The 27,471-nt window shown below is 34.9% G+C and overlaps 1 protein-coding gene across 6 annotated transcripts in view; it reads right to left on the bottom strand.

Annotated features, from left to right (window-relative positions):
* Slf1 (SMC5-SMC6 complex localization factor 1) overlaps window positions 1-27,471 on the bottom strand; it is a 75,750-nt gene that overhangs the window by 30,836 nt on the left and 17,443 nt on the right. For 2 of the 6 annotated variants that reach the window (XM_050122185.1, XM_050122187.1), the window contains exons 5-12: window positions 15,641-15,803; window positions 10,589-10,729; window positions 9,184-9,330; window positions 8,227-8,370; window positions 5,786-5,920; window positions 4,843-4,896; window positions 4,025-4,183; window positions 3,130-3,293 (exon numbers count right to left, since the gene is read on the bottom strand). In XM_050122185.1, coding sequence (XP_049978142.1) covers window positions 3,130-3,293; window positions 4,025-4,183; window positions 4,843-4,896; window positions 5,786-5,920; window positions 8,227-8,370; window positions 9,184-9,330; window positions 10,589-10,729; window positions 15,641-15,803 — 1,107 coding nt within the window. Of the gene's footprint in view, window positions 1-105; window positions 270-1,000; window positions 1,160-1,818; window positions 1,873-3,129; window positions 3,294-4,024; window positions 4,184-4,842; window positions 4,897-5,785; window positions 5,921-8,226; window positions 8,371-9,183; window positions 9,331-10,588; window positions 10,730-15,640; window positions 15,804-27,471 lie in introns of all 6 variants that reach the window. The other 4 variants (XM_050122184.1, XM_050122188.1, XM_050122183.1 and 1 more) reach the window with 3 other exon arrangements.

Below are 27,471 nucleotides of genomic sequence, written 5' to 3'. Positions count from 1 at the left end.
AAACACAAATATGCTTTATTAAAATCAGCTCCTAAAAAACAGTAAACAACTATTAGACAAATGTATGCATCCTCATATTCTTATAAGGTTTTAAGAATAACTTACCTGATAAGCACTTCTACCAGAGACCAGGCTCCTTTCCTACAGGTTGGACACTGAAATAACTCTAAGTAGTATCTTAACATGGCTGGTGATTTCCAAGGAGGATGCAGATGAAGAAGAGCTGATAATATATGAAAGTATCGACCAGAAAATGTATCTATGTTATCCTATTATTTAAAAATAAACAAAATAAAATACTGTAGCTAAAATAGTTCCGCCAGTTAATTTAGTTTAAATCTAGAACAGTAATTCTAGCCGAATCTTGTGATTAGACTACTACAGCAGTTTTAAATACCAGGGAAGACTGTTGTACACATTCACACATCAGAAACATTAAGTATTCGGGGTGGCAGATATGGGATTTTCATATAGGATGATAGTGAGATTAAGAATCTCAAGGAACATTCTAAAGAATGCCAAGGTGAAAACTCTTCATATACCAGCCTTTCACGTATACAACATTACCACAGCATAGTTTATCCCTGCCATGGCATTAAAATCAGCACCCTGCAGAACATAAAAAAAGACCATTTCTCCACAGATACAATTAACTGTTTCTACTAATTACATTCACTTAAGCTGTATACCATAAAGAAAATGACTATTAATTACTAAAAGCACTGTAGCAATCTGATACCATAATCTGACATTTCTGTCACTTTACAGTAACAGTAAAAAGGTAACATTTTTTCTTTTTTTTAATGAACAATACTTTTTATACAGTATATTCTGACCATTTTTCAATAGGCTAAGTCATTCATAGTATGTAAATATTGTTAAAAATAGAAAAAGTGGTAACAATGGTACTGCACTTTCTAGTAAAATGAGATTTAAAGAAAAATTACAATTAATATTCACATCTTAGCATTCTTTAAAAAATGATTCTTAGTGTCCTTACCTGCAGAACATTCTCTAGAAGGGCATGGAGAAGGCACACAGGGGGCACATACTGGGCTTGCAAGGAGGAGAGCTCTTCGATGGCTTCTTTAAAGAACTGTCCCTCTATGAGGCTTTCAATTAAGTTTAATATCCCCCTGGGGAGCTCTGCATTTTTACCCTAAGGAAAAAAAATTTTCTGTCTGAAGGCAGAAAAGTTCACCTTTGAGATCAGCTCTTGAAATAGTAAAGAGCTTCCGTTTCCTCATCTGTAAATAGGTGGTTCCCATCCTTACTACAACACAGGCTGCACAGCTTTTGAATTCTTTCAAAAGTAGAAGGCTCTCAAAGAAACCCAAACAACAACAACAAAATCTAGGTTTGCAAAAGTATCATTTGCTGTTTCTTATTTTTCATTGCCTGAAGTGGTAACTGTTCCTCTTAAAGAAAGTCTTAGAGAGGAAGTGTTTGCTTTACAAATCTGAAAATGTCAATTGTTAACTGGACCCTTTCTGAAGAGCACATGGAAGAAAATAATCCATTTAAAAAGATGAATGGTTGATAAATAACAGAAAATATTTTGGAAGTATTGGATGAAGAATTTAACACCAAAGTAGTAATTATTAAAGTCAAGATATATAAAAAAAAGTAAATAGTTCACCTACAATGAGCACTAGGTACATTTTTTTTCTCAGCACTATTGACAGCTGTGTTGAAAAATTTTCCCAAAAGAATAATCCTTCCCCACCACATTTCTGATTACATTACCTTAAATCAAAATAACTAAAATTTATACTTCTTTTTTTTACTCAAATAACCATCTAACTCCAAGCCCCTTACCTCTACATTGTATACAGGCTGTTTATCGGTTCTAATGCAGTTGTATCGGACGGCCTACAAAATGACAACCATATAATTAGATTTAACAATTTAAATTGAAAAATATGTTTCAGTCTACAAAGCACAAAACCTTGGCTAAGCATTGAAAACAGATTCAGGAACACATTAATAACTATAATTATTCTACTCAATAATACTGTATATTTATTCTAACTCAAATTAGTAACTATCATCATTTTAGGGTCATAGTATTCTCATGAATAGACTAGTTCTATTGTCTTCTCAATTAAAATGACTTCAGNTCCCCCCCCCCCCAAGACAGGGTTCCTCTATGCAGCTCTGGCTGTCCTGGAACTCTCTTTGTAGGCCAGGCTACAAGACTGCCAAGAACTGGGATTAAAGGCATGAGCCACCACATCCGGCAAAATAGGAGCTATTAATGAACCCAGAACTCACGATGGCAGCACGTCTCAGGGACAGACAGATCTCTGCCCAATGCTAGGATTACAAGCATACTGTCGCCATACCCGCTTTTTAAAACAAACGTTCAGGGAACTAAACACAGGTTCTCATGCTCGTGTGACGAGCACTTTGCTGACTCAAGTGTTTATAACATACTTCATCCCAATTATTCTGCAACAAAGCCTGGTTATGTGTTCAAGAAACTTATAAAGATCTAAACTTTGCCTAGCTACCCAAGTGTCTTTTTGCTCTTATATGAAGGACACTTGTGGGTACATAAGTGAAAAAATTTTTCCAACAAAGGAGGACTACCAAAGTTATAGTAGAAATCATAAAATCATAATTAGTTTAGCTAGTGGAAAAAAGACAGGAAGTTTTGGAAACACCCAGAAAACAAAAAAAAGACCTAGGGAGATGACATATGTAATGACGGCTCTGGAAAACAGTATGTGGTGGTAAAAATTCAAATATCTAATTATAATAACATAAACCCATAAACTAGATATTGCATATCATGATTAATATTTCTGATTTTTATGACTAAAATTTGATGCTTATATTCAATAATTTTTATTTCAAAAAATACAAATTCATTATTTTGGAAAAAAAATTTTAAATGTGGCATTATCCTACTTTGTATACTTAGTTTTTTTAAGAAAATGACAAACATAATCAATATAAAGTTTGTCCTTTTAATAAGTTTGGCAACAAAATACAAAATATAAGCACTCATATTTTTTCTAAAAACACAAATATGCTTTATTAAAATCAGCTCCTAAAAAACAGTAAACAACTATTAGACAAATGTATGCATCCTCATATTCTTATAAGGTTTTAAGAATAACTTACCTGATAAGCACTTCTACCAGAGACCAGGCTCCTTTCCTACAGGTTGGACACTGAAATAACTCTAAGTAGTATCTTAACATGGCTGGTGATTTCCAAGGAGGATGCAGATGAAGAAGAGCTGATAATATATGAAAGTATCGACCAGAAAATGTATCTATGTTATCCTATTATTTAAAAATAAACAAAATAAAATACTGTAGCTAAAATAGTTCCGCCAGTTAATTTAGTTTAAATCTAGAACAGTAATTCTAGCCGAATCTTGTGATTAGACTACTACAGCAGTTTTAAATACCAGGGAAGACTGTTGTACACATTCACACATCAGAAACATTAAGTATTCGGGGTGGCAGATATGGGATTTTCATATAGGATGATAGTGAGATTAAGAATCTCAAGGAACATTCTAAAGAATGCCAAGGTGAAAACTCTTCATATACCAGCCTTTCACGTATACAACATTACCACAGCATAGTTTATCCCTGCCATGGCATTAAAATCAGCACCCTGCAGAACATAAAAAAAGACCATTTCTCCACAGATACAATTAACTGTTTCTACTAATTACATTCACTTAAGCTGTATACCATAAAGAAAATGACTATTAATTACTAAAAGCACTGTAGCAATCTGATACCATAATCTGACATTTCTGTCACTTTACAGTAACAGTAAAAAGGTAACATTTTTTCTTTTTTTTAATGAACAATACTTTTTATACAGTATATTCTGACCATTTTTCAATAGGCTAAGTCATTCATAGTATGTAAATATTGTTAAAAATAGAAAAAGTGGTAACAATGGTACTGCACTTTCTAGTAAAATGAGATTTAAAGAAAAATTACAATTAATATTCACATCTTAGCATTCTTTAAAAAATGATTCTTAGTGTCCTTACCTGCAGAACATTCTCTAGAAGGGCATGGAGAAGGCACACAGGGGGCACATACTGGGCTTGCAAGGAGGAGAGCTCTTCGATGGCTTCTTTAAAGAACTGTCCCTCTATGAGGCTTTCAATTAAGTTTAATATCCCCCTGGGGAGCTCTGCATTTTTACCCTAAGGAAAAAAAATTTTCTGTCTGAAGGCAGAAAAGTTCACCTTTGAGATCAGCTCTTGAAATAGTAAAGAGCTTCCGTTTCCTCATCTGTAAATAGGTGGTTCCCATCCTTACTACAACACAGGCTGCACAGCTTTTGAATTCTTTCAAAAGTAGAAGGCTCTCAAAGAAACCCAAACAACAACAACAAAATCTAGGTTTGCAAAAGTATCATTTGCTGTTTCTTATTTTTCATTGCCTGAAGTGGTAACTGTTCCTCTTAAAGAAAGTCTTAGAGAGGAAGTGTTTGCTTTACAAATCTGAAAATGTCAATTGTTAACTGGACCCTTTCTGAAGAGCACATGGAAGAAAATAATCCATTTAAAAAGATGAATGGTTGATAAATAACAGAAAATATTTTGGAAGTATTGGATGAAGAATTTAACACCAAAGTAGTAATTATTAAAGTCAAGATATATAAAAAAAAGTAAATAGTTCACCTACAATGAGCACTAGGTACATTTTTTTTCTCAGCACTATTGACAGCTGTGTTGAAAAATTTTCCCAAAAGAATAATCCTTCCCCACCACATTTCTGATTACATTACCTTAAATCAAAATAACTAAAATTTATACTTCTTTTTTTTACTCAAATAACCATCTAACTCCAAGCCCCTTACCTCTACATTGTATACAGGCTGTTTATCGGTTCTAATGCAGTTGTATCGGACGGCCTACAAAATGACAACCATATAATTAGATTTAACAATTTAAATTGAAAAATATGTTTCAGTCTACAAAGCACAAAACCTTGGCTAAGCATTGAAAACAGATTCAGGAACACATTAATAACTATAATTATTCTAGTCAATAATACTGTATATTTATTCTAACTCAAATTAGTAACTATCATCATTTTAGGGTCATAGTATTCTCATGAATAGACTAGTTCTGTTGTCTTCTCAATTAAAATGACTTCAGGCCATTTTTACTTTAAAGATCTGAAGTTGTCTATTCCTCTTAGTACTTTAATAATTAAAAATGTAAATGCAGAGGACATGTTATATAAAAGTCCAAAGGGGAGAAAAAAATGAATTTATGTTTTCTAAAAATAACACATAGAAACTTCTTGTGTTGTTTTAAACTACTGTACTTGAAAATTTTTAGAAAAGGTTATAGTATCTGCAACAAATATAAAAGATAACATCCTGATTCAAGAAAGTTCTTCAAAGGTATTCATTAAGCAAGCCAATGGAAAACAATAAAAGATGGCAAAGCAATACACAAATTGTTAGAGAAGCTAGAAATACATTGAATTTTACTAAAAAGTTATAACTTTAAATGCTAACTGACTAGAAATGTAAAGGTAGACCAAGAGGGTTCCTGCTTTAACAAGAAAAATGTAAATCACCTGTTCTCAAGCCCCTCCCTTTCTTAAGCTCATCAGAGACGTAAAGCTGTAATGCAACCAGCTAGCCTGCAGTGTCAGACTTCAGGGACCTACCAACACAGAGCATTCTCTAACTACTACCAAGTGTCTGGATTAAAACAAGCAGAATTCAAACATACTTCCCAGTCACTTATATCTTACGAAGGAAAGAATTTTAGTGTGAAAAGCATTACCTGAGCTCTATATATGTCTCTGTATATCTGCTTTTTTAAGGCATTTTTTACTTCTGTGAGATCCATATCTGCCTTGACATCCTTGATTTTTGATTCATTGGCATAATCATTATGAAGAGAATTCTTCATTTCTTTCTGCATACAAGTAAAGAACTTTAGATACTGCACTAAAGACAATACTCAACATACACACAAAATACAAGACTATAGAAATCCCACTTATATTTTGCTATTTCGTTATTTGCTTTTAAAGCCCACACAGTGATGTCAGGACACTGAGCTTGGCAGGCAAATGCTGGGCCACTGAGCTAAATCTTTAGTACCTTAGAAAATTTTCATTTGAACTTATCATAAAACCAAAGTCTAAACAAAAAATTAATTGATGTTCTTTATACTTCTTATATACATGCCTGGAGGTAACTTTAATACACAACTTAGGTATACCTAGTCTGTTTTGCTTGGCCCATAACATAGAGGCATGGATTTTTGACTTTACATCAGAAATTTTCATCATGTGTCACTTAGAAGCACTTGTTCTCAAGTATTTCAGGCTTTTGATTTTTGGATTTAAAATGTTCAATCTATCTACACATGCTCTGACTTGGATTATAAAATAAAGTTAAATTTTTAGAAAAAGGTTATCTTTTTTATTATAAAAGGTTTGTATTCCACCAGAGAAGAACAAAATTAGAAACAATATTAGCATTTCAAGAGATTATATGAATTACATACAGATGTAGTTTACAGTGGTGTTTTCCACTTTAAAAAGATTCAGCCACAAGGGTGCTCCAATCAAGAGCCAAAGAACACCTAAACAAAAACCCCAATATCAGACATGAGAAACCTTCTTCTGAGTTGTTGGCCAGGGCTGTGCAGGGGACTCCCACAACATACAGCCTACTCCTATTGCCCTTCCCAAAACATACAGCCTACTCCTATTGCCCTTCCCAAAACATACAGCCTACTCCTATTGCCCTTGTTACCCTCCAAGAGGTGGATGGTAAATCCCTATTGCTGAAGACACCATACACTTCAGAAATTCTATGCAAGCTTCAAAAGGATGGAAGCACTAAGAGCCCTATCCAGTCATGAAGCCCATGAACCACATCAATAAACACATGGCACAATAATCTTAAGGAGGCAGTAGTGGCATGCATACATGGCAGGAACCAACAGCTTTCTATCTGGAGTTAGGAACCACTCAACAATAGGAAATTTGTGCATGGTACATGAAATCTACTTAGGGCTAATGAAGTCAGGGCTATTAGAGGAAAATCAACACTTCTAATTTACTAAGGGAGCATAATCCCTAAAAGCAATCTATATTTGTTCTCATACTCACAGACAGAGGGTAGTCTTCCCCCCACATCAAGGAAAGTTCTCTTAGCAACAGACAGGAAACCATTACAGAAAACCATATTTAATCAATACGCAGAATTGTAGAACCCAACCCCCATGAATATACACTTACAGTACCCAAGGTTCCAGGAACTTGGAAGAGAGGCAGGGAAGATTTTAAGAGTAAGAGGGTCAGGGAGTTTATGTGACACTCTGTCTCTGAATAATATCAGAAGCTATACCCAATAAAATTTCAGTAATATGACCATCTAAACATGAGCTGAACAAGGAAGACACCAACAGACATGCCAAAGTGGATGGGGGAAAGCCCATAAAGCCTCAATCCTACAAAAACATTAGGCAACTGAGGAACGGCAGGAGTGGAAGAGGCATTTTTCCCGAGGCAAACACACACCTATTGGTTGTCTAGAGCCAACAGGTCAGCTCGAAAACCATATATGCAATAAGTAACATTATATGACTTAACAGGTTAGTTAGAATACACATACATACACACATGAAAATACATGTATATACATGATTATCAGTGAACAATTAGTAAAAAAAAAGGTCATGAACTTGGAGGAGAATGCATAAGGGTATAGAGGGAAAAAAAGAAAAATGTATTTATTTATATTACAATCTCAAATTTTTAAAAAAAGTTAAAAAAGAAATTGCCTCTCTTTCAGATATTTTCTTTTCCTTTTTAATTATGAAAAATGACTTAATTTGAGAACCACAATTAGCCCAATTTCCTTATATATTCATATAAAAAGTTTTACTATAGACTTATAATAACTATATTTTAATGTATATAATATAATAAATGTATATATAAATACATAAGTAAAATGTTATATGGATGGAAGTTTCTGTCACTCCCAGTCCCGCAGTCATTTAGTTCTAAATAAACACACGGAAGCTTGTATTAATTATAAACTGTATGGCCTACTGTTCAGGCTTATTAGTAAGTACCTCTTACAACTTGAATTAACCCATAAGAGTTTAGCAAAGTATACAGAATTAAAACAGCAAGCATCTCTAATAATCACATTGCCTGATTATAAAGAAAGAAAACGTCAAAACATACACCCATTACTCACCTTATCTCTGTAGCGCACGCGCTTCTTAACAGCACTTCTTATCGCGTCATGCTCATCGTCAGTTTTGCAGAAACCTTCTCTTTTGCTCATTTTCCTTAAAATGTAACTCCTTTGGATATTTTTAACTTTTCTCTTAGTTTCTTTCTGTATTTTGATCACAATTAAACAAAATAGAATATGTATTAAAATGTCATAAAATCCAAATAAGCTAAAAATGGGGGGAGTTTACATCATAAGTTTAATACAATTATCAATAAAGTTCTACGCACAGGAAAATCTCACCCACACACCTGTATACATTAGCAAAACAGCTGAGAATCATGAAGAACAGGTGACACACGTTGTCCTGATAACAATATCTTCATTCCTAGAAATACATTCTCAGCTACAGTAATTTTTACACATGTGTACCAAGTCACACAAGAGAATATTCACTGTTCATAGCAGAACTGTTTGATAATCTCAAAACAACCAATCAAACACAAACAAATAAAACCCAAATACTCATCAAGAACAACAACAACAATGGATGCAGTTTAAAAATGCAACACAGCTGAACCTAACATGTGGATGAGGAGAACGTCCATAGATAGTGTGACACACAAATGCTCATTAACACAACTGAACCAAACATGTGGATGAGGAGAACGTCCATAAACAGTGTGACACACAAATGCTCATTAACAAGCAAGACTTAAGAAAAAGGAAAAAAGTAAGTTCTAAAATAAGGGATACTTCCAAGTAAGATGGAAAAGATATAGTTAGGAAATGACAAGAAATGGCTTGAAAATTGGCTAGACTGATTCTTCCCCTGACTAATGAGTTCATAAAGTGGCATTTTCTTTCTTTAGAAACACTGCAAAATGTCTTATAACACTTCTGTACATGTACTTCACAAGACATTCATGACTTACATTGTACTTAGTAAATTTAACGAATACTTTTGTGAAAATTTACCTGATTCTCATGTGTATGTCTTCTGAATGCATTTCTCTTTTTAACAGATTTCATATCTTTTCTGCAGTCTCTTAATTTTTCTTTTTTGTGATGTTCACTCAGAACAAATCTACCATTAACACTTTCATCATGATTTTCCATTTTGTTCTGCACATTTATAAAATTAAATATACTCTGGATTAATACAGCTTCAATACAACTACTGGGAGTCACACAGAAAATGTCAGGAAAGCAGGTTTTATACAACACACATAAGATTAATTTTAAAATGTAAAATGAATTTAAATACATTCTAGTTATGCCAAAAGGGCTAGAAAAAATATGCTTTAGTTTGCCACATTTTATAAATAGTAAGTTACCAGTTATACGTAGTAAACATGCTTATTTAATTCAGAGTAACGAGTATTACAATCCCTTTTCTTTGAGAGATAAGAAATTTCTAAGCTAATTTTATATCCAACCTCCTAATTTTATTTTAATAACTTCCTTATCTTTTGAAATAATTATCTTTATATATTTAATAAAATGAAATCTATTTTGATAACCTCATCATTTTCCACTCCTTACTGTATGTAAAAGCTTCATACTTCATTTAGAATGCATATTTCAGATACATCAATTCAAAAGCCCTTACTAAACATGCACACATGTTAATAGAAAAAAAGTCTTAAAGGCACACAAATTCCATTGCATTCAGGAGTAGGAGCAAAAAGGATAAAATATTTTAATCTTTAGTTAAACTTGTCATGTTTTTTAAGAAATTACAAATTTTAAAAACTTCCAAACTGTTCCTAGCATGAACACAAATGTTTCAGTTTAAACTAATAGCTACTGAGAGAGTTATTTGATAAACTAACAAAGAGACATATTGCACATAATGTGAAATGAGCATTAGCTTTGCTATGGGACAACCAAGGAGGCTTTGCCGTCGCTGTTGTCTTTAACTTGTGCCTGTGAAACACTGAACAACAGCTGCAGTCTTCCTGCTTTGTTTTTTTTCCGGTATCTTGTTCTCTATGTTAATGCAAATTCATATGTTTCAAACTCTGTTCTATTTACTCAACGTACACGTTTGACTTTTGACTGCTTATGGCCAGAGTGTTCACAGATGAGAAAGTTCTATAAAGCTCGTGCTACATCAAGCATACAGAGATTTTAAGTAAGCATATGCTGAGAATATACTATATTTGAGGAACTCAATTCTTTAGGCACATATGAATTATTTCAAAGAGTCCTAAAACACAGATTTACACAAACTTCCCAATATATTCAATTTATGAGCTAAAAAGATAAGGGTGATACGCTAGACTTCAGATCCCAAGGTTTATAATACTTTTACCAAGAAGGGGTTCTCCTTTACAATTCTTTAGGAAAATTAGAGAATATTTAACTCACAAAATTTTACCTGTGTTCTATATATGCTCTCTCCATAAGCTTTCATTTCAAGAAATCCTGTGTCTTTCTTAAAATCATTCCCTTTTTCTTGATTGCTGTATTTGGTCCAACCAGAACTGGTTTGAGAATGTTCATCATTCTGAATTTCCTTCTGCACGTAAACAAAATTTTAGGTCATTAACTAAGTATAATAGTGGTATTATGCATACTTATTATATATATTTTATGGACTTCAGCTTAATATATAATTGCATATACTTTCTGATCAAGTCCACCTAAAAGAAGGGCTATAAAACACTGATTAAAACCAATACTTAGAGCAAACTTTCTATATTATAGTGATTTCTGTATATCACACAAATACACATACACACACACGAAAAAAGAGAATGCTTTGTTTAGAAACTTATTTAACGAGGTATCAAAGACAAAAAATATTTTATATAGCCATATAAATATTAAGATTACAACTCAGATATTAAAAATTGTCCACTTATGGTCAGACTGCCTTGTCTACTAACAATCCTACTTATGAGTCATCTAGTACAAAACCATTATATAAAGTCCTATGCAAATTAAAGCTACAATTCAGAACTGGTGAGAGCTCCGTCAGTAACCTGTTTGCCATGTAATCATGAAGGCCTGAATTCAATCCTTAGAATCCAGACAAATAAAATAGCCTTGTCTGCTGACACCAAACACTTGGAAGTCGAGATGGGTAGATCCTAGGGTTTGCACATTACATGGCAAGCTCTAGAAACCCTGTCTCAAGAAACAAAAATTAAACAAAGAAAAAACAGAAAATGCAAATAAAACAAAACATACAATAAACAACAACCAAAATATAAGGTGGGCTGTTCTCAAAGAATGATATCCAAGGCTAATAGCTAGCCTCCTCAAAAGGTGGCTTCTACACTTGAAAGTATGCCTGAGCACACCTACACATACCTACACACAGGTAAAGTCTAGACCTAAAAATTATCCAGTTGTGGATAGACTGTTTACTTTTTCAGCCTTTCACTGATAAGATTTCTTACCAGCAAAATAATTCAGCACCCATCTACGGAAGAGCAACAAAGACGATCACTTTTAGCTTCTGCTATTGCAAACAAAGTATCTTAAAAAAAATCTGAATTGTGCTCAAAAACCATTGTCTACATCTTTAAAAATAGAACATGAGCAAGGAAGTCAGGACCGCGAGGGGTGCACCCACCCATTGAGACGGTGGGGCTGATCTAACGGGAACTCACCAAGGCCAGCTGGACTGTGACTGAAAAAGCATGGGATAAAACCTGACTCTCTGAACATGGCTGACAATGAGGGCTGCTGAGAAGCCAAGGACAATGGTACTGGCTTTGTGGGAGCCTAGCCTGTTTTGATGCTCACCTTCCTAGACCTGGAAGGAGAGGGGAGGACCTTGGACTTCCCACAGGGCAGGGAACCCTGACTGCTCTTTGGACTGGAGAGGGAGGGGGAGATAAGTGGGGGGTGTAGAGTGGGGGGAATCTAAACTGTCTGTCAAACTGCTTCCTGTACTCTGCAGGCAAGAGTCCCCCCCTTCAGCAGGCTGCAATTTTGTAGCCACAGAATAACTTTGAAAGACTGAATTTCTTCATCAGCTCAGAGAGGTTAAGGTAAAAATTTGGAATAAGAACTTCTCTTCCTCCCTTTGAAAGAATCATCATAAGTCTTTAAACAATTGCTTTTGAAAGAGTTTGCAGCAAGAAAAATTGTTTTTTAACCTCACATGGTTGAAAGAAGATAAATCTCTATGCCTGGACAATTAAATGGTTAAAATCAGGTATAATTCCACAAAGATTTCAGGTAAACAGAATACAAAAAAACATCTATTATCACTAGCAAAAAGACCAGAAGCATAATGTTTACTTTCTACTCTTTCCAGGAACTACACAGGAGATCTACACATTAGGGTGCATTATACAAGTACTCTAAGTTATGGGATGTCAGGTGATTTATTTAATCCACTGTACCTTAATTTAATCAACGTGAGGTGGAATGATATAATACCAACCGTCACATAGAGATAGGTTTAAATGAGAAAGAGAGTGTAAGTGATTAGAATAGTGTCCACAGTGATCACTGTCGGCAAAGAGCAGCAGTTCTAAGAATTCTCACAACCACAGTAAGACTAGGAATTAGCTTTCATACGCCAAGTGGCATACTACCGCCTGTAGTACGCCATAGAACAAATGACTTCTTATGTCTCAGAACAGGTAAAGTAAACCTAGGTAAAACTAGTGGATTTAACTTAGAAATTCTTTTTGTACCCTGTTATTCTTATTTCTGTAAGTTTCCTTCAATGAAGAAAATATCTGCATGTATATGATGTGTGTAAGCACGCATGCCTGTGTATGCACATGTGTGATGGCTAGAGGACAAGTTCAGGTGTCATCGTCACCTTCCACTTTGTTTGAGACAGGATTTCTTATTGTCTGCTCCTGAGTATGTTAGGCTAGCTGGCCTATTAGCTTTCAGGGATAGCCTTGTCTTCGTTGCCCATTTCGCCACAGGAGTCTGGGATCACAGATGTGTACTACCATGTTGGGCTTTACGGGTCCTAGGGATCTGAACTCAGCTCCGCATACTTTGTCCATGGAGTCGTCTCCCCAGATCTCTTAGTTTCCTTGACAGTGCAAAGAAGTTTAAGTATCCCAAAGTAACTTCTCCTTTCTATAACATCTTATATAGATCAACAATTAATACATATTAGTAATTTTGCCCCTTTGTGTTCCCTTATTTTGCATATTTTTAGTAACCTGTATTCTACTAGAAAATGAATTTTCCCATTTGAGGTAAAGCACCTCAAAAATGGATATATGATGTTCCCCATTCACATCTCTAATGCACTGCACATCTCCCAGAAAAACCTACAAACCTTGACTAAATATTACCCCAATTCTGCCACTCAGCTTTCTAAAATGTCTAAGAACATTGAACACAAGAGTTTTTGTGATTGTCATTTTTAACTCAGTCAATGTACATAACAACTCTTCGTAGATGATACTTTAAAGGAAGTATTCTAGGTGCATTATGTGTTTCATGTCACAGATTTGAAAAAAAAAACAGACAAGTTAACTAATGAAGTTATTGTTCTCACCCTTCCTAGAAATATTCACGATGTGGTTTTCTCATTTAGACCAGTTATGTACTTCTGTCTGACACAGAACTTAACAAAACAATGCATTTTAAAACTCAGTGTATAAAATAGATGCTACCTGCTACTTTTGGTTGACATAATATTTGTTGTTCTTTAATACTTCAGCAGCTAAATCTAAGGCTGTATGATTATTAAACAATATACTCTAATTATTCTTCACAGAAAATATATAATTCAGATATACTTACAAATACAAGAATAACTTTTAGTCACTGGTGGTACTAGAAAACCAACTGAAAACGACTCAATACAATAAGTATTGACTCTCAGAATGGCAATGAGGACCAATGAAAGAACTAGTGTAAGATTGGTGAATACAGAAACTCAGGTATCAGCACAGGGGTCAGAATTTTGTTTTGTTTGTGACACAGTCCCGCTATATAGCCCAGATTAGCCAGAGATTCATGATTCTTTTGCTTCAGCCTTTAAGAGTTCTGGAATTTTAGGTGCCTACTTCTAGGGCTATGTTAAAGTGTCCAGTGTCCAGATTCTATCTCTATTCTTTTGTCTGTAAGACTGTCTTCTTATCAAAGCTAGATTGTGAAAGAAATATTTTAATTCTCATACTTCTCACTATTCCAATGATCTGATCACATGCTCATTCCCAGATCAATCATTGTCAAGGACAATGACATTTCCCACAGTTCAAATAGATACATACCATAAACTAAATTGAATTTTCCAAGACTACAGTGGTACTGCTCGCCAGGATAAGGTGAGTATAGAAATACATATTATGTGTACTCAGAAGATTCAAAAGGCTTCCATAATTTCTGCTACTCTAACAAATATGAAATAGGAATTCATGTTCAGGCTCTGTGCAAGGTGATCGGGACATAATTATGGAAAACACAAAGTAGAATATCATTAAGTAATTAAAAATTTATTCTGGCTGCACAAAGAAAAGACTTGATGTTAGTATGAGGTTAGAAAACAAAGAGAAGCAGTTTGATATGTGAAATAGAATTGGTATGACTTAGTAAAGACTGGATATAAGAAATCAGTAAGGAAAGTTTTGAAAAGTGATCCTAGGTCACTGACATTATCTACAAGTTAACAGGTATCATTTCATGCTGAAATGAGATATAATGGAAGGAGTATGACTGTTCATAGGTGAAGGTTATTTATGAACATCCTGAGCTTTTTATAACCCTATGAATGAATCATAAATTCTTCACTTATCTATCCGGAGTTTCACTGGGTGTTTGAACCCTGCTGAAAAAAAAACTTGAGACCTGGAATTTACATGACTAAGCAGAAGGAAGAAGGCGGAAGAGGGCAGGAAATTATTTCTAAATTTTAAAAATAATTCTTTCCTTTCCAAAAGAGACAGAAATCTCAAATTTGTATGTCATGCATTCTCTGCTAATTTACTATAGTGTATGGTAAAATATTTAAAATTATTTTTAGCATATACCACTAAAGTATTTATGATATAAGTAGAGACTAAAAAATAAAACAAGTTTAAACTTAAGCTTCTGTCAAATTTATACCCACATTCTTGACTATTTAAGAAATTGAGAATGCCTTAAAATATCCCATATTCATGTTTCTAATTATTGCACTTTCAAAATTCAGAATTCAGTTTTAATATAAACAATCAGCCCTCCATTTCTGCATGTTCTAAACCATAGACTTGACAAACTAGCTGGCTTAAACCTGACTGGTCCTGAATATGTGCATGCTTGTAGCAATCTAGAGACAATTTAATGTACACAGGAAGGTATACATGTGACATACAAACCCTATGTTATTTCACACAAAGGGCTTTAGAGCTGAGCATCTGTAACTCTGGTATTCAAGGATATTCGAGAACTGAAAGGAATGACTCTTGATACTTTATGAAAACAAATGCTTTAAAAGTCTAATACTTATTTTACTTACCTCTAAAAGAAAATCTCCTAAATACTGAATTGGATAAAAAGGAGCCTTAAAGTTCTTTTGTTCTCGCTCAGCACTGATTCTTGCATTACTGGCAATCACATGAGTGATCCCACTTGGAGAACTTTTTGGTAAGATGACATTTGCCTTTCCAGCCTCCAAAACTCTAAATAAAAGTGTAGATGATGGGGGAAAAAAGCATTAGAAGTCTAGTGAATTCATCTAGTCAATTACCAATTATTTCCTTAGGGTTATGAACAAAATTTCCTAAAAAGAGGTTATTCCCTTGGGTCACTGAGGGACCATGGAAAGTTAACAATTGTAATAATTTCTTAAAACCTAAATTGTCTAGAACAATTGTTTAAGAATTTTGCTATTCTTTCCATTTCTTCATATGGGACGTTTTTATGAACCATGAATATTGAAGCAATTGACATGCACAAGTCACAGCAATAAGCCAAAATAACAATGAATAAAATCTTAGGTAAACAGCTACCTTGGAAGCCAAAATACACCTCCAAGGAAATCACTGTGAACCATAATAAAAATAAATAAACAAACAAACAAACAAACAAAACCAGCTGCCGAGACCGTTAACATTTCTAGCTTTTGGCTAGGCTTTGTGGCACATAACGAGAATCACAGATCTGGAGAGGCAAGGTAGGAGGGTCTTAAATTTACAGCCTCCCCTANCCCCCCCCCCCCCCCCGTGAAATGAATAAATTCTAAGCCAATCTGAGATATAAGTGAGATCCTTTCTCACCAAACAAAACAAAAACAAACAAAAACCAAAACAGATTAAAAAAAAGAAGAAAAGCTTAAACTTATAATAAGAAGCAGTTTGACATTAAAGATTCTGAAGATATTACACAGAGACAAACTCATTCAAATATGAATTACTGTTTTGGTTTCTGTTTAAGGTCTAGAAAGCAAGAAAAGACAAATAATCTATAGAATCACAACTTTTCTTGAACCTATAACAAAAAACTTACTTTTGTAGAACAAAAGGAAAAAAAATAGCAGAAGTAAACATGACAATGAGCTAAGTTTTAAAGAAATTTAATGGCAAAGTACAGCTAATGTGACAGTGGGAATATGTCACAAGAAAAGTTTGTCCTCACCTATATGTGCTTAGTCACAGGTCTAGTCATGGGAAGAAAATTTAGGATAAAGGGGTAATTTAGGATACAAGAGAACTTCCTAGTTGTGGGCTAGTAATTACTGGCTGCCACTGAAATATTGGCAGAAATAAAATCACATTTTTTTCTTATACAAAGCAAATACATGTGGACTACTGGAGAATGATAAAGCTTAGCCCTTAGTCAGAGGGGAAAAATGCTGCCTTTTTATGAAGAGTAGAAGGAAAATCTATTTTCCTTTAAAGAATTGGTAGGAACTTTTACTGCTGTGCACCCTGGTTAAAAAAAAAAAAAAAAAGCCATTGTTTTCAAAACCAAAGAAAAGGGAGGAGGAAGCAAAGGCACTTGGTTCAGGATCTCATATCGACATAGAAACAGAGATGTAGTATTTCAGGGAGACCTGAAAGTGCTACTGACACAAGGCAGAATCTGACTGTCATGTGGGGAATGGAAGGAGGATGACGCTCAGCGCACAATGGCTTTGAGAAGGTTTCAACAACAGGAGTCAGCAGTTTGGACAATGATTAACTCTGAAGCCTATGCAGCACAATGAGGAATCTATCCACCCAGAACTGTGACTTACAGGGAGTAATAACAAAGAAGAAAAGCATGACAGGAGTCTTTCTATGATGCGATGTGTTTGAGTGATTTCTTAGAAGTAAGAACATTCAGAAAAGACCTTACTGCACCAAGATCTCAAAAATAAAAAAAAAAGGAAAAGAAAAATCCACAATGAAATTAGAGTCTGTTGCTGTAGCATGCTGAAGTTTATTGCATACAGCATTAACAAAACATACACCCAGCCCAAAAGTGAAGAGATTATCATACATGAGTGCACACACACACATGCAGGAAAGATACTATTCACCCAGGCTTCTGCACACAATGACTGGGATAAACAAAAATCAGGTCACTTTCAGCCTTGTAACTTCCTGCTTGTAGGTACCCCTTTGCCCATCCTATCTCCATTCCCTGGGGACTCTACCTCTTCTTGGTTTAAACATAGCTTAGCTCTTTCTTGTGGACACTCTCACCCAAACACTTTCTGTCAGGGAACCCAAGTTGCCACACAGGACTGTGGCTCAAGTGGCCTTCACTGTCTTTCCTGTCCTCTATTATGATCTCTTTGGTCTCACCTGCAGTCCTGAAGCAGCATGTGGAAGAAGGTACCCTTCCCACCCCACCTCAAGTCACTGGAGACACAACCTCTTGACATACGATATCTATCAATTCAGCTCTACAAATGGTACTAGAAGAAAAACAAATCTGAAGTAATTAAACACATTTAAAAAAAGGAATAAATAATCCAAGATTATCAAATCAAAAGAGGGGAAAAACCCACACCATAACAAAATAACAGCACTCAATGAACAGTGCTCAGTGATGACTCTCAGCACCAATGGTCTCAATTCCCCAAGAAGAAGCACAGACTAACAAAGTGGACTGGAAAACAGAACCCATCTTTCTGATGCATTCAGGAAACATACCCAACCATCATAGAGCAACATCACCATAGAGCGACATCACCTCAGGGTAAAAGGATGGAAAACGACATCCCAAGCAAATTGACCCAAGAACCAAGCACATAGTCATTTTAATATCTGAAAAAAATAGAATTCAAACCAAATTAATTAGAGGAGAAATGGAAGGATACTACATACTCATTAAATGAAATCCATCAAGATAATATTGCAATTCTAAACATCTATGCACCAACCCCATGAAAGAAGCACACAAAAAAGCTAAGCTCAAATGCTGACACTCAAACTGTGACAGTGGAATACTTCAGCACACTAGTCTCCCCAGCAGAGTTCATACAGACAAAAGTCAATCAGAGACAAGCTGGAGCTACATAACACCATAAAAATGGACCTAACAGATATTCACACAACATTTCAATTAAACACAAAAGAGTATCATAGAACTTTCTCCAAAACCAACCACATACTTTGACAGAAAGTAAGCCTCATCAGAAACAAGAAAATTGAAATAACACCCTGTTGAAACTGAACTCACTACTGAATGAAAAGTGAGCCAAGGCAGAAATCAAGAAGGAAATTTAAAACTTCCTAGGACACAATTAAAATGAAAATAATTAAACTATGGAACACAATAAAGGTGATTCTAAAAGGCAAGTTCATGGCACTAGGTGCCTATATTAAAAAATGGAGAGATCTCACATTAGCAACTTAATGCCACACCTGAATGCTCTAGAACAACAAGAAGAAATAGCACCCCAAAAGAGTAGATGGCTAGAAATAATCAAAGCTCAGGGCTGAAACCAATGAAATAGAAACAAACTACAGAACAAAAGTAAACAACAACAAAAAATACAAAGAACCAACAGTTGGTTCTTTTAGAAATATCAGAAAGACTGACAAAACCTTTGCCAAATTAAAGGATAGAGACAAATGAAATTAATAAAATTAAAGATAAAGGAGGGCATTACAAATGAAGTGAGGAAATCTGTATTCCATCAAACTGTAAAACTGAAAAGAAACAGATACATTTCTTGAGAACATGTCTTATCACAGTTAAATAAAGATCAGATAAGGAATTTACACAGAATCATAACCATCAGTGAAACAGAAGGAGAAATTAAACTTTTCCCAAACAAACAAAGACAGGTTCAGATGAATTCAGTGCAGAATACTAAAAGACAATCATGGAAAACTTAAAGTAATATTCCCCAAATTATTCCTCAAACTAGAAACTGAAGGGACATTTCATATTTCTTTTTATGAGACAACTATTACTCAATACCTAAATTACACAAATACCCATCCCCCAAAATTACATACCAATATCCCTTATGAACACCAATGCAAAAATTCTCAATAAAACACTTGCAAAACTGAATCCAAGAAAACATCAAAAAAATTGTCTGCCATGATCAAGTTGGATTCATCCCAAACATGGCTCAACATACATAAATTGATAAATTTAATCTATCACAAACAGACTTAAAGATAAACCCAAATGATCATCTCATTAGATTCAGAAAAGGCCTTTAAAAAAATCTATCATTCTTCATGATAAAAGCCCTGAATTAAAGGAATACAGAAGACATACCTCAACATAATAGAGAATCTATAGCAACACAGCCAACATCAATCTAAATGGGAAAAAAAAAACTCAAAGCATGTCTACTAAAATCAGGAACAAGATAAGGATGTATCTTAGCTAGAGCAATAAGACAAGCGAAGGAGAACAAGAGGATACAAACAGGAAAGGAAAAAGTCAGTTTCTTTATTTTCAGAATATACTGCTTTATATACATAAAAGACTCTGAAAGTTCCACCACGAAACTCTACAGCTTAGAACACTTTCAGAAAAGTAGCAACATACAAAACTAACACACAAAAATCAGTACCCTTTCTATATATATACAGATGACAGACTAAGAAATCAGAAAATGTACCTTTCACAATGGTGCTCCCAAAATTAACTAATTAATTTTTAGAGATTTGGAGATTTTTAAAAAAAAAATTTAAAAAATGGGACACTAAAGAAATTGAAGATGACATTAGAAGTTGGAATAATCTCCCATGTTCAACTATCAGTAGAATTAATATCATGAAAATGGCCATCCTGTTAAAGACTATCTATAGATTCAAAACAATGTCATCATAATTCCAGCACAATTCTTCATAGAAATCTAAATGCTAATTCTTAGCTTCATGTGTAACACAAATAATCCAGGATAGCTAAAACAATCTCGAATAATAAAAGAACTGCTGAAGGTATCACTTTCCCCAATTTCAAGTTGCACTACAGAGCTTCAGAAGTAAAAACAGCAAGAGCCTTTCATCAATGTAATCAAATTAATTCCCAGAAATAATTTACTAACCTATGGACATATGATTTTTTGATAAAGAAGCCAGAAATACACACTAGAAAATAAGAGAGCATCATTAACAAATGGTTACTAGTCAAATTGGATTCTTGCATGTAGAATGCAAATCTGGGGGGGGACAATTCTGTATTCTGTCAATTACGTTTTAAATAAATGCTGATTGGCCAGTAGCCAGACAGGAAGTAGGAGCTGAGCAATGAGAACAGGAGTATTCTGGGAAGAAGGAAGCTCTGCCCTCAGTCCTGCCCAGACCACCAAAGAAGCAGGATGTGACCTGCCCTGCTGAAAAAAGGTACTGAGCTATGTGGCTAACATAGATAAGAAAATGGGTTAAATATAAGCTACAAGACCTAATAAGAAGCCTGAGCTAATGGGCCAATCAGTTTATAATCTTATGGAGATCTCTGTGTGATTTTCTTTGGGACTTACCGGCTGTGGGAACTAGGCAGGACAGAAACCCCAACAAGCAGGCCCTCATGTTACACAAATTGATTTTTATTCATCAGCCTGTATAAAACTGAAGTCCAAATGCATCAAGCACTATGGCCAGATACACTGACTCTGACAGAATGAGAAAGTGAGGAATAGTCTTGAACTCACTGGCACAGAAAAAGACTCCCTAAACAGGACACCAATAGCATAGGCACTAAGAACAATTAATAAATGGAACCCAATCAAACTGAAAAGCTTTGTTATGGCAAAGGACATAACATCCAGATAAAATTGCAGGCTACAGAATATGAAAAGGATCTTTGCCAATTACACGTCCAATAGAGGGCTAATATATAAAATATATAAAGAACTAAAAAAAAAGTGGATGTTATGAAAAACAAAGCTACAACTAGACAATATGCAGAAAGTAAAGAGGTTTTAGAGTCAGCACTCAGTCCTAAATGTGATCTTTTCATCATATCCCCTATCAGGTCTGAGGAAGCTCACGTAGAAGAAGAGACGGAAGGAATATCAGAATCAGAGGGAACCAATGGCTCCAAGGAAATAGTGATCCCTAGACTCAAAAACTGACACACATAATAACTGAGAGACTGTGGCAGCATGCACAGAGCCTGAACAGTTTTAAACCAGATGAGATCCCAGTCCTGAGAAGGGAAAGTGGACAAGGGATCACACCCCTAAATATGAAGCTTTCTGTAACTGACACCTGCTTGCAAAGTCAAAATTAGTTTCTTCTGGTGGAGTCTCACAGGATATAGTAACCACACTTCAGGGTAGGCCACATGCCCAGCAAGTACTCCAAAACATATCCTTTTAGGTTTAGTTAATAGAGGCATCATTACATTGATATTAGTAAGCTCTTACCTACCAATTATTATTTTTTATTAACAAAAACGGCTTAACTTCCACAGCCAAAAGGTATTATATACAAATAAATACATATCCTAAAATACATGTCTATGAGACTAAATTTGAACTTTAATGCGTGCATATGTAAAAAACCAAAAATATTTCTATTTAAAGAGTCTTAAAGTAAAACACTATAAAAATAGACAAATGTCATTATGAAATTAAGAAGACAATTAATCATGAGGATACAGTAACTGTAAACACACACACACACACACATCTCCAATAAGCACTAAAGGATAGAAAAGAGAGATTATAGTATAATAAATTATAAGGAAACTTAGGTACACAGCTTTCAACACTAGTGAATATCCAGTTAGGAAGCTAAAGAGAAAACTTTAAATTATATGTCAGACCAAAGGGACCTACGACACACGCAGAACATTCTAACCAAAAGCAATAATACATATGTTCTTCTCAAGTATATAGAAAATTCTCCAGGAAAGATCATGTGATATCACTAGACAAATTTGAACAAATTGAAGAAAATCTAATGCAGCTAAAATCATAACCACCATATTTTTTATTGATAGTAATATAAGTTAGAAGAAAACACAAATATGTTGAAGAGAAAGTATTATACAATCACTACCTTAACTAAATAATAAGGCAAAAGTTGGTAATATGGTGAGAGATCCTAGCCTAGCATTGTAATCACTAGCACGGTAAAGTAATCACAATAAAAACATCTTGAGCTTCGCAGTAGTGTAATTCGCCTTTAATCCCAGCACTTGATGCAGAGGTAGGTGAATCTGAGTTCAACACCAGCCTGGTCTACAGAGCATTCTCTAGGACAGCCAGGGCTACCCAGAGAAATCTGTCTCAGAAAAAAACAAAAACAAAACAAAAAACAAACTATAATGGAAAGGCAGCACACTGAAAGCTATGGAACATCGGGATCGGGAGGCCATGCTGGTCAGAGGTTGCAGTCTACCTTGGCTTGGGAGTACAATATAGAGAAAATCACCCCATCCCCCAGTGAGGACTTCCTGCTGCTCTGTACCTAACCTAATCTGGAGATTGTCTCTAGGCCCCAGTGCCTGAAGATCTCAAGGATGATCCTTGACAATGTTCCCTGCAAATGTTCTTCCTCTTCTGCCCACAGAATAACTAGGTGAAATGTTCTAGTTATTGTGATAGGGCTGTGCTGCTTAATCCAGCTATATGATAGGAGGGTGCCACTTAATGCAAATTAGGGATTTCCCAGCTACTGTCCCCAATCCTATATATCCTCGACAGTATGGAATAAAGTTAAGCGGCCTCACTGAAGCTCAACTGTTTTCCGGAAGGAAATTTCGGCCCGTGTTCACAGACCATGCAAAAAAAGCTCTTTGTCGCTGCTTCTGTCCCCTTTTCTTCATTGACTGATGACCAATGGACTTTGAGGGAAGAGAGGGCCGCACAATAGAAGGCAATAATAATAGCTTAGGACAAATTTGCAGTCAAGCTTTACATTTGGATGGTGACCTGCCTCTACAGCCTCAATACTTGGTCCTCATCAGATGGTACTGTTTTTGTAGGGCACGGAACCTTTGAGGCTGGAGACATGGTTTGTAGTGGAGAGCTACTCGGGGGCAGGCCTCTGAGTGTTATAGACTAACCTTATTTCAAGGCAGGTGTCTAGTTTTTGATCTAATGTGTGACCAAGTTTTGTTGTGAGCTCCTATTGCCATTCCTTCCCCACCATGATTGATGATAGACAGTAACCAGTAACGTGAAACTTTCAGCTAAAATAAAACTCTCTTTCCTTATGCTTACTTTTGATGAATACTTTGCCATAGAAACCAGAAAAAACAACACAATGCAACAATACGATAAGAAAAAAAAATATCAACTTAATGTTACAACTCAAGGAAGAAGAATAAGAACAAATTAAATCCAAATATTGGCAAATAAATGGAATAACAAAGAGCAATGCAAAATACTAAAAAAAATAAAAAATAAAAAAAAAATAGAAGATCAGAGCATGTCTGCAGTGCCAGCTTTCAGAAAGCCCAGGGAAGAAGGTAACAATTGATTGGGGTAGCCTGTGATACTAGACCTTATAATAAAAAAAAAAAAAAAAAAAAAAAACAAAGGCTAGAACACACAGAAGAAAAAAAAATCTATGGAACTAAAACCTACACTCACAAGAATAAAACTAACAAACCATATCTACATTAAAAAAAAAAAAGCAGTGATCTAATGTACAAGGGAAGTAATGAAAGACAAGATGGCACGAGTCAAGTGGGGGCATGGGGACATAGGAGAAGGGACAAAGGGGCAGGGGATGAAGGGAAGGAAGCAGAGAAAAACACATACTTCAATAAAATCAATAAAAAAGAAAAATAAACCACTATAAAAATTAGTTAATTGAAACACAAGAGATAATATAAGATGCAAAAAAATTCTTTAAAATGTCTTATATTCACTTCACAGTTATATTTAAAATGAAAAAGTGAAGTCAAATGAATAAACATATATAAATATAGACAATATAACTGATCCCACAAAAACACACTCTAATGAACAATTGCACACAAACCTAAAACAAATTAATTAAAACTCTTCACACACAATTTATCAAGATTGACTCAAGAACAAAAATACCTGAATAGATCAATAAAAAATAATAAAATTAAATCAATAAAAAGGTCTCCTACCAAGTAAGAGCCGACCCTTGAGCATCTTTTCTGTTTCTTACCAAACATTCAGAGAACTGGTATCAATTTTTCTCTAACTGTTCTCAACTATTCAAAAAAGTTGAAAATTATTCCAATCTCATTCTACAAGAGCATAACTAGATATCAACCTGTAGAAGAATGAAAATAGATCCATATCTATCAACATGCACAAAACTCAAGTCCAAATGGCTCAAAGATGTCAACATAAAGTCAGCCACACTGAACCTCATACAAGAAAAAAATGGGAAGTACACTTGAACGCATTGGTACAGGAGACTATTTCCTAAATATAACCCCAGTAGCACAGACACTGAGAGAAACAATTAATAAACCTGACGTCCTGAAACTGAAAAGCTTCTGTAAAGCAAAGGACACAGTCAACAAGACAAAAACAACACCCTACAGAATGGGAAAAGATCTTCACTAACCTCACATCAGACAGAGGTCTGACCTCCAAAATATGCAAGGAACTCAAGAAATTGGTTATCAAAAAAAAAAAAAAATAGTCCAATAAAAGAAGTAGAGTACAGACGTAAACAGAGAACTCTCAACAGAGGAATCTAAAATGGCTGAAAGACACTTAAGAAAATGCTCAACATCCTTAGCAATCAGAGAAATGCAAATCAAAACAACTCTGAGATTCCTTCTTATACCTGTAAGAATGGCCAAGATCAAAAACACTGATGACAACCTATGCTAAAGAGGTTGTGGGGTAAAGGGAACATTCCTGTATTGCTGGTGGGAGTGCAAAATGGTGCCGCCACTTTGGATATCAGTATGGTGATTTCTCAGAAAATTAGGAAACAACCTTCCTCAAGACCCAGCAATACCACTTTTGGATATATACCCAAAGGAAGTGCAATCATACCACAAGGACATATGCTCAACTATGTTCATAGTAGCATTGTTTATCACAGACCCAAATGCCCCTTGACTGAAGAATGGATAAAAATGTAGTACATGTACACAATGTAGTACTATACAGCAGAAAAAGAAAACGACATCTTGAAATTTACAAATGGATTGATCTAGAAAACATCATATTGAATGAGGTAGCCCAGATCCAAAAAAGACAAATATTATATGTACTCACTCATAAATGGCTTTTAGACATAAAGCAAAGACAACCAGCCTACAATTCACAATTCCAGAGAACCTAGACAACAATGAGGACCTAAGAAAGACATGGGAAATAGAAAAAGATAAACTCTGCTGAGTAATTTGAGAGGGTGGGGACCATGGGAGAGGGTAGAAGAGAAGGGGAGAAAAAAGGAGGGGAGTAAAGAAAAATATATAGCATAATAAAAACAATAAAAAAACAAAACAAATAAGCAAACAGATGGTCAGGAGAAAAATCTTAAAGAATAACAGATAAGGCATATAAGCAATATAATAATAATAATAATAATAAGCAAAAAATGATAACTGATTTCTTAGCAAAACCATAATTAACTGGAAAGAACAGATCAGACCTATCACTGAATGTCTCTCTCTATCTGTGTTGGGGTGGTCCTCTGTATGCATGTCATGATAATTAATAAAAAACAGCATGTCAATAGCAAAAGCTTAAAAAGGGAGTTTTCTATTACATGGCAACAAACTAAGAAAATTATAAAAAGATGTCCTACTTGTTTTTTATATAATCAATCACCACTACCTACAGAAAGTAAGCCAAAGGGTACTCAAAAAAATAAACAAAATGTGGGAGATGGATGTGTTCCATTTTATAAAATTTGGAAAATTAAAATACGTATACCACACCATTGACACCTATTTGGGTTTTCAATGGGCAACTGCTTTGAGTTCAAAAAAGGCAGATTTGATAATCACATATTTACTAGAAATTATGGCCATCATGGTATTCCTGCACAAATAAAGACTGAAAATGGTCCAGCATATGAAACAGTTTTTTTGCTCATTATTAAAAAAAAAGCATATTACAGGTATATCACACAATCTTACAAGTCAGGCAATTATAAAAAGAACAAACAAAACTATTATTAATTATTAAGCCAGTACAAGTGACAAATCTGTGGGTACAAGACCACTGTCCCACAGCAATAAATAAATAATAGGCTACAATACATTCAAATAGTGAAACACAGAAACAGTAAAATAATTTTTGAAAAATGCAACAAAATAGATAAAATCTCATTACTACAGAGAAAGCAAATGATGATAGATCAAAGAAATATACCATACAACAAATAATAAGAAAAGAAGCATAATAATAAGAAAAGAAGTCAATGACTTTTTGGCACTTGTGGTCCACAATTAAAAGTACAAGGATACAAGACATCTTGCTATAGTTAATGTTACTGTGTAAGTTCTCCAAACTCACCAAAATATACTTAAGATGGGCATATTTCAGTGCATATAAATTACATGTTGGTAAAACAGTTAAGGTTCTAGCCCTGGTTTTACAAAACAATTTTCAACTACAACCTCAGTGGAATTCTGAAACACAGAGGGGACTTAAGAGGTGAGTGAACAGCCACATGGTGGCTCACCCCACTCTCTAGGACCTCCCCAGTGGGACAAAACTCTGGGCCATTTCACCAACTCCCTCGGCTTTTCTAGTCAGTCAGCATGGACATTCCTGTGGCTAGGAACCCCCAAACCCATTCATCTGCTATCCAAACTACTACACACACCCTGCTCGCAAACCCACCTATCCTCCTGCAACCTCTGTGGAACTCTGAAACGCAGCTTGCTCCAATACTGAGGAGAGAAAAGAGGGACCAAAAGCTTGCTACAACACTGAGGGGATTAAGAGAAAAAACAAAGAGAGCAAACCAGGAGAGAAGATCAAGA

The sequence above is a fragment of the Alexandromys fortis genome, unplaced genomic scaffold (assembly GCF_014885135.2).
Source record: "Alexandromys fortis isolate MF-2015 unplaced genomic scaffold, M_Fortis_MF-2015_v1.1 scaffold_163, whole genome shotgun sequence".
Classification (NCBI taxonomy): domain Eukaryota; kingdom Metazoa; phylum Chordata; class Mammalia; order Rodentia; family Cricetidae; genus Alexandromys; species Alexandromys fortis.
Note: the sequence above shows the minus strand (reverse complement) of the source record. Positions and strands in the feature narration are given on the sequence as shown.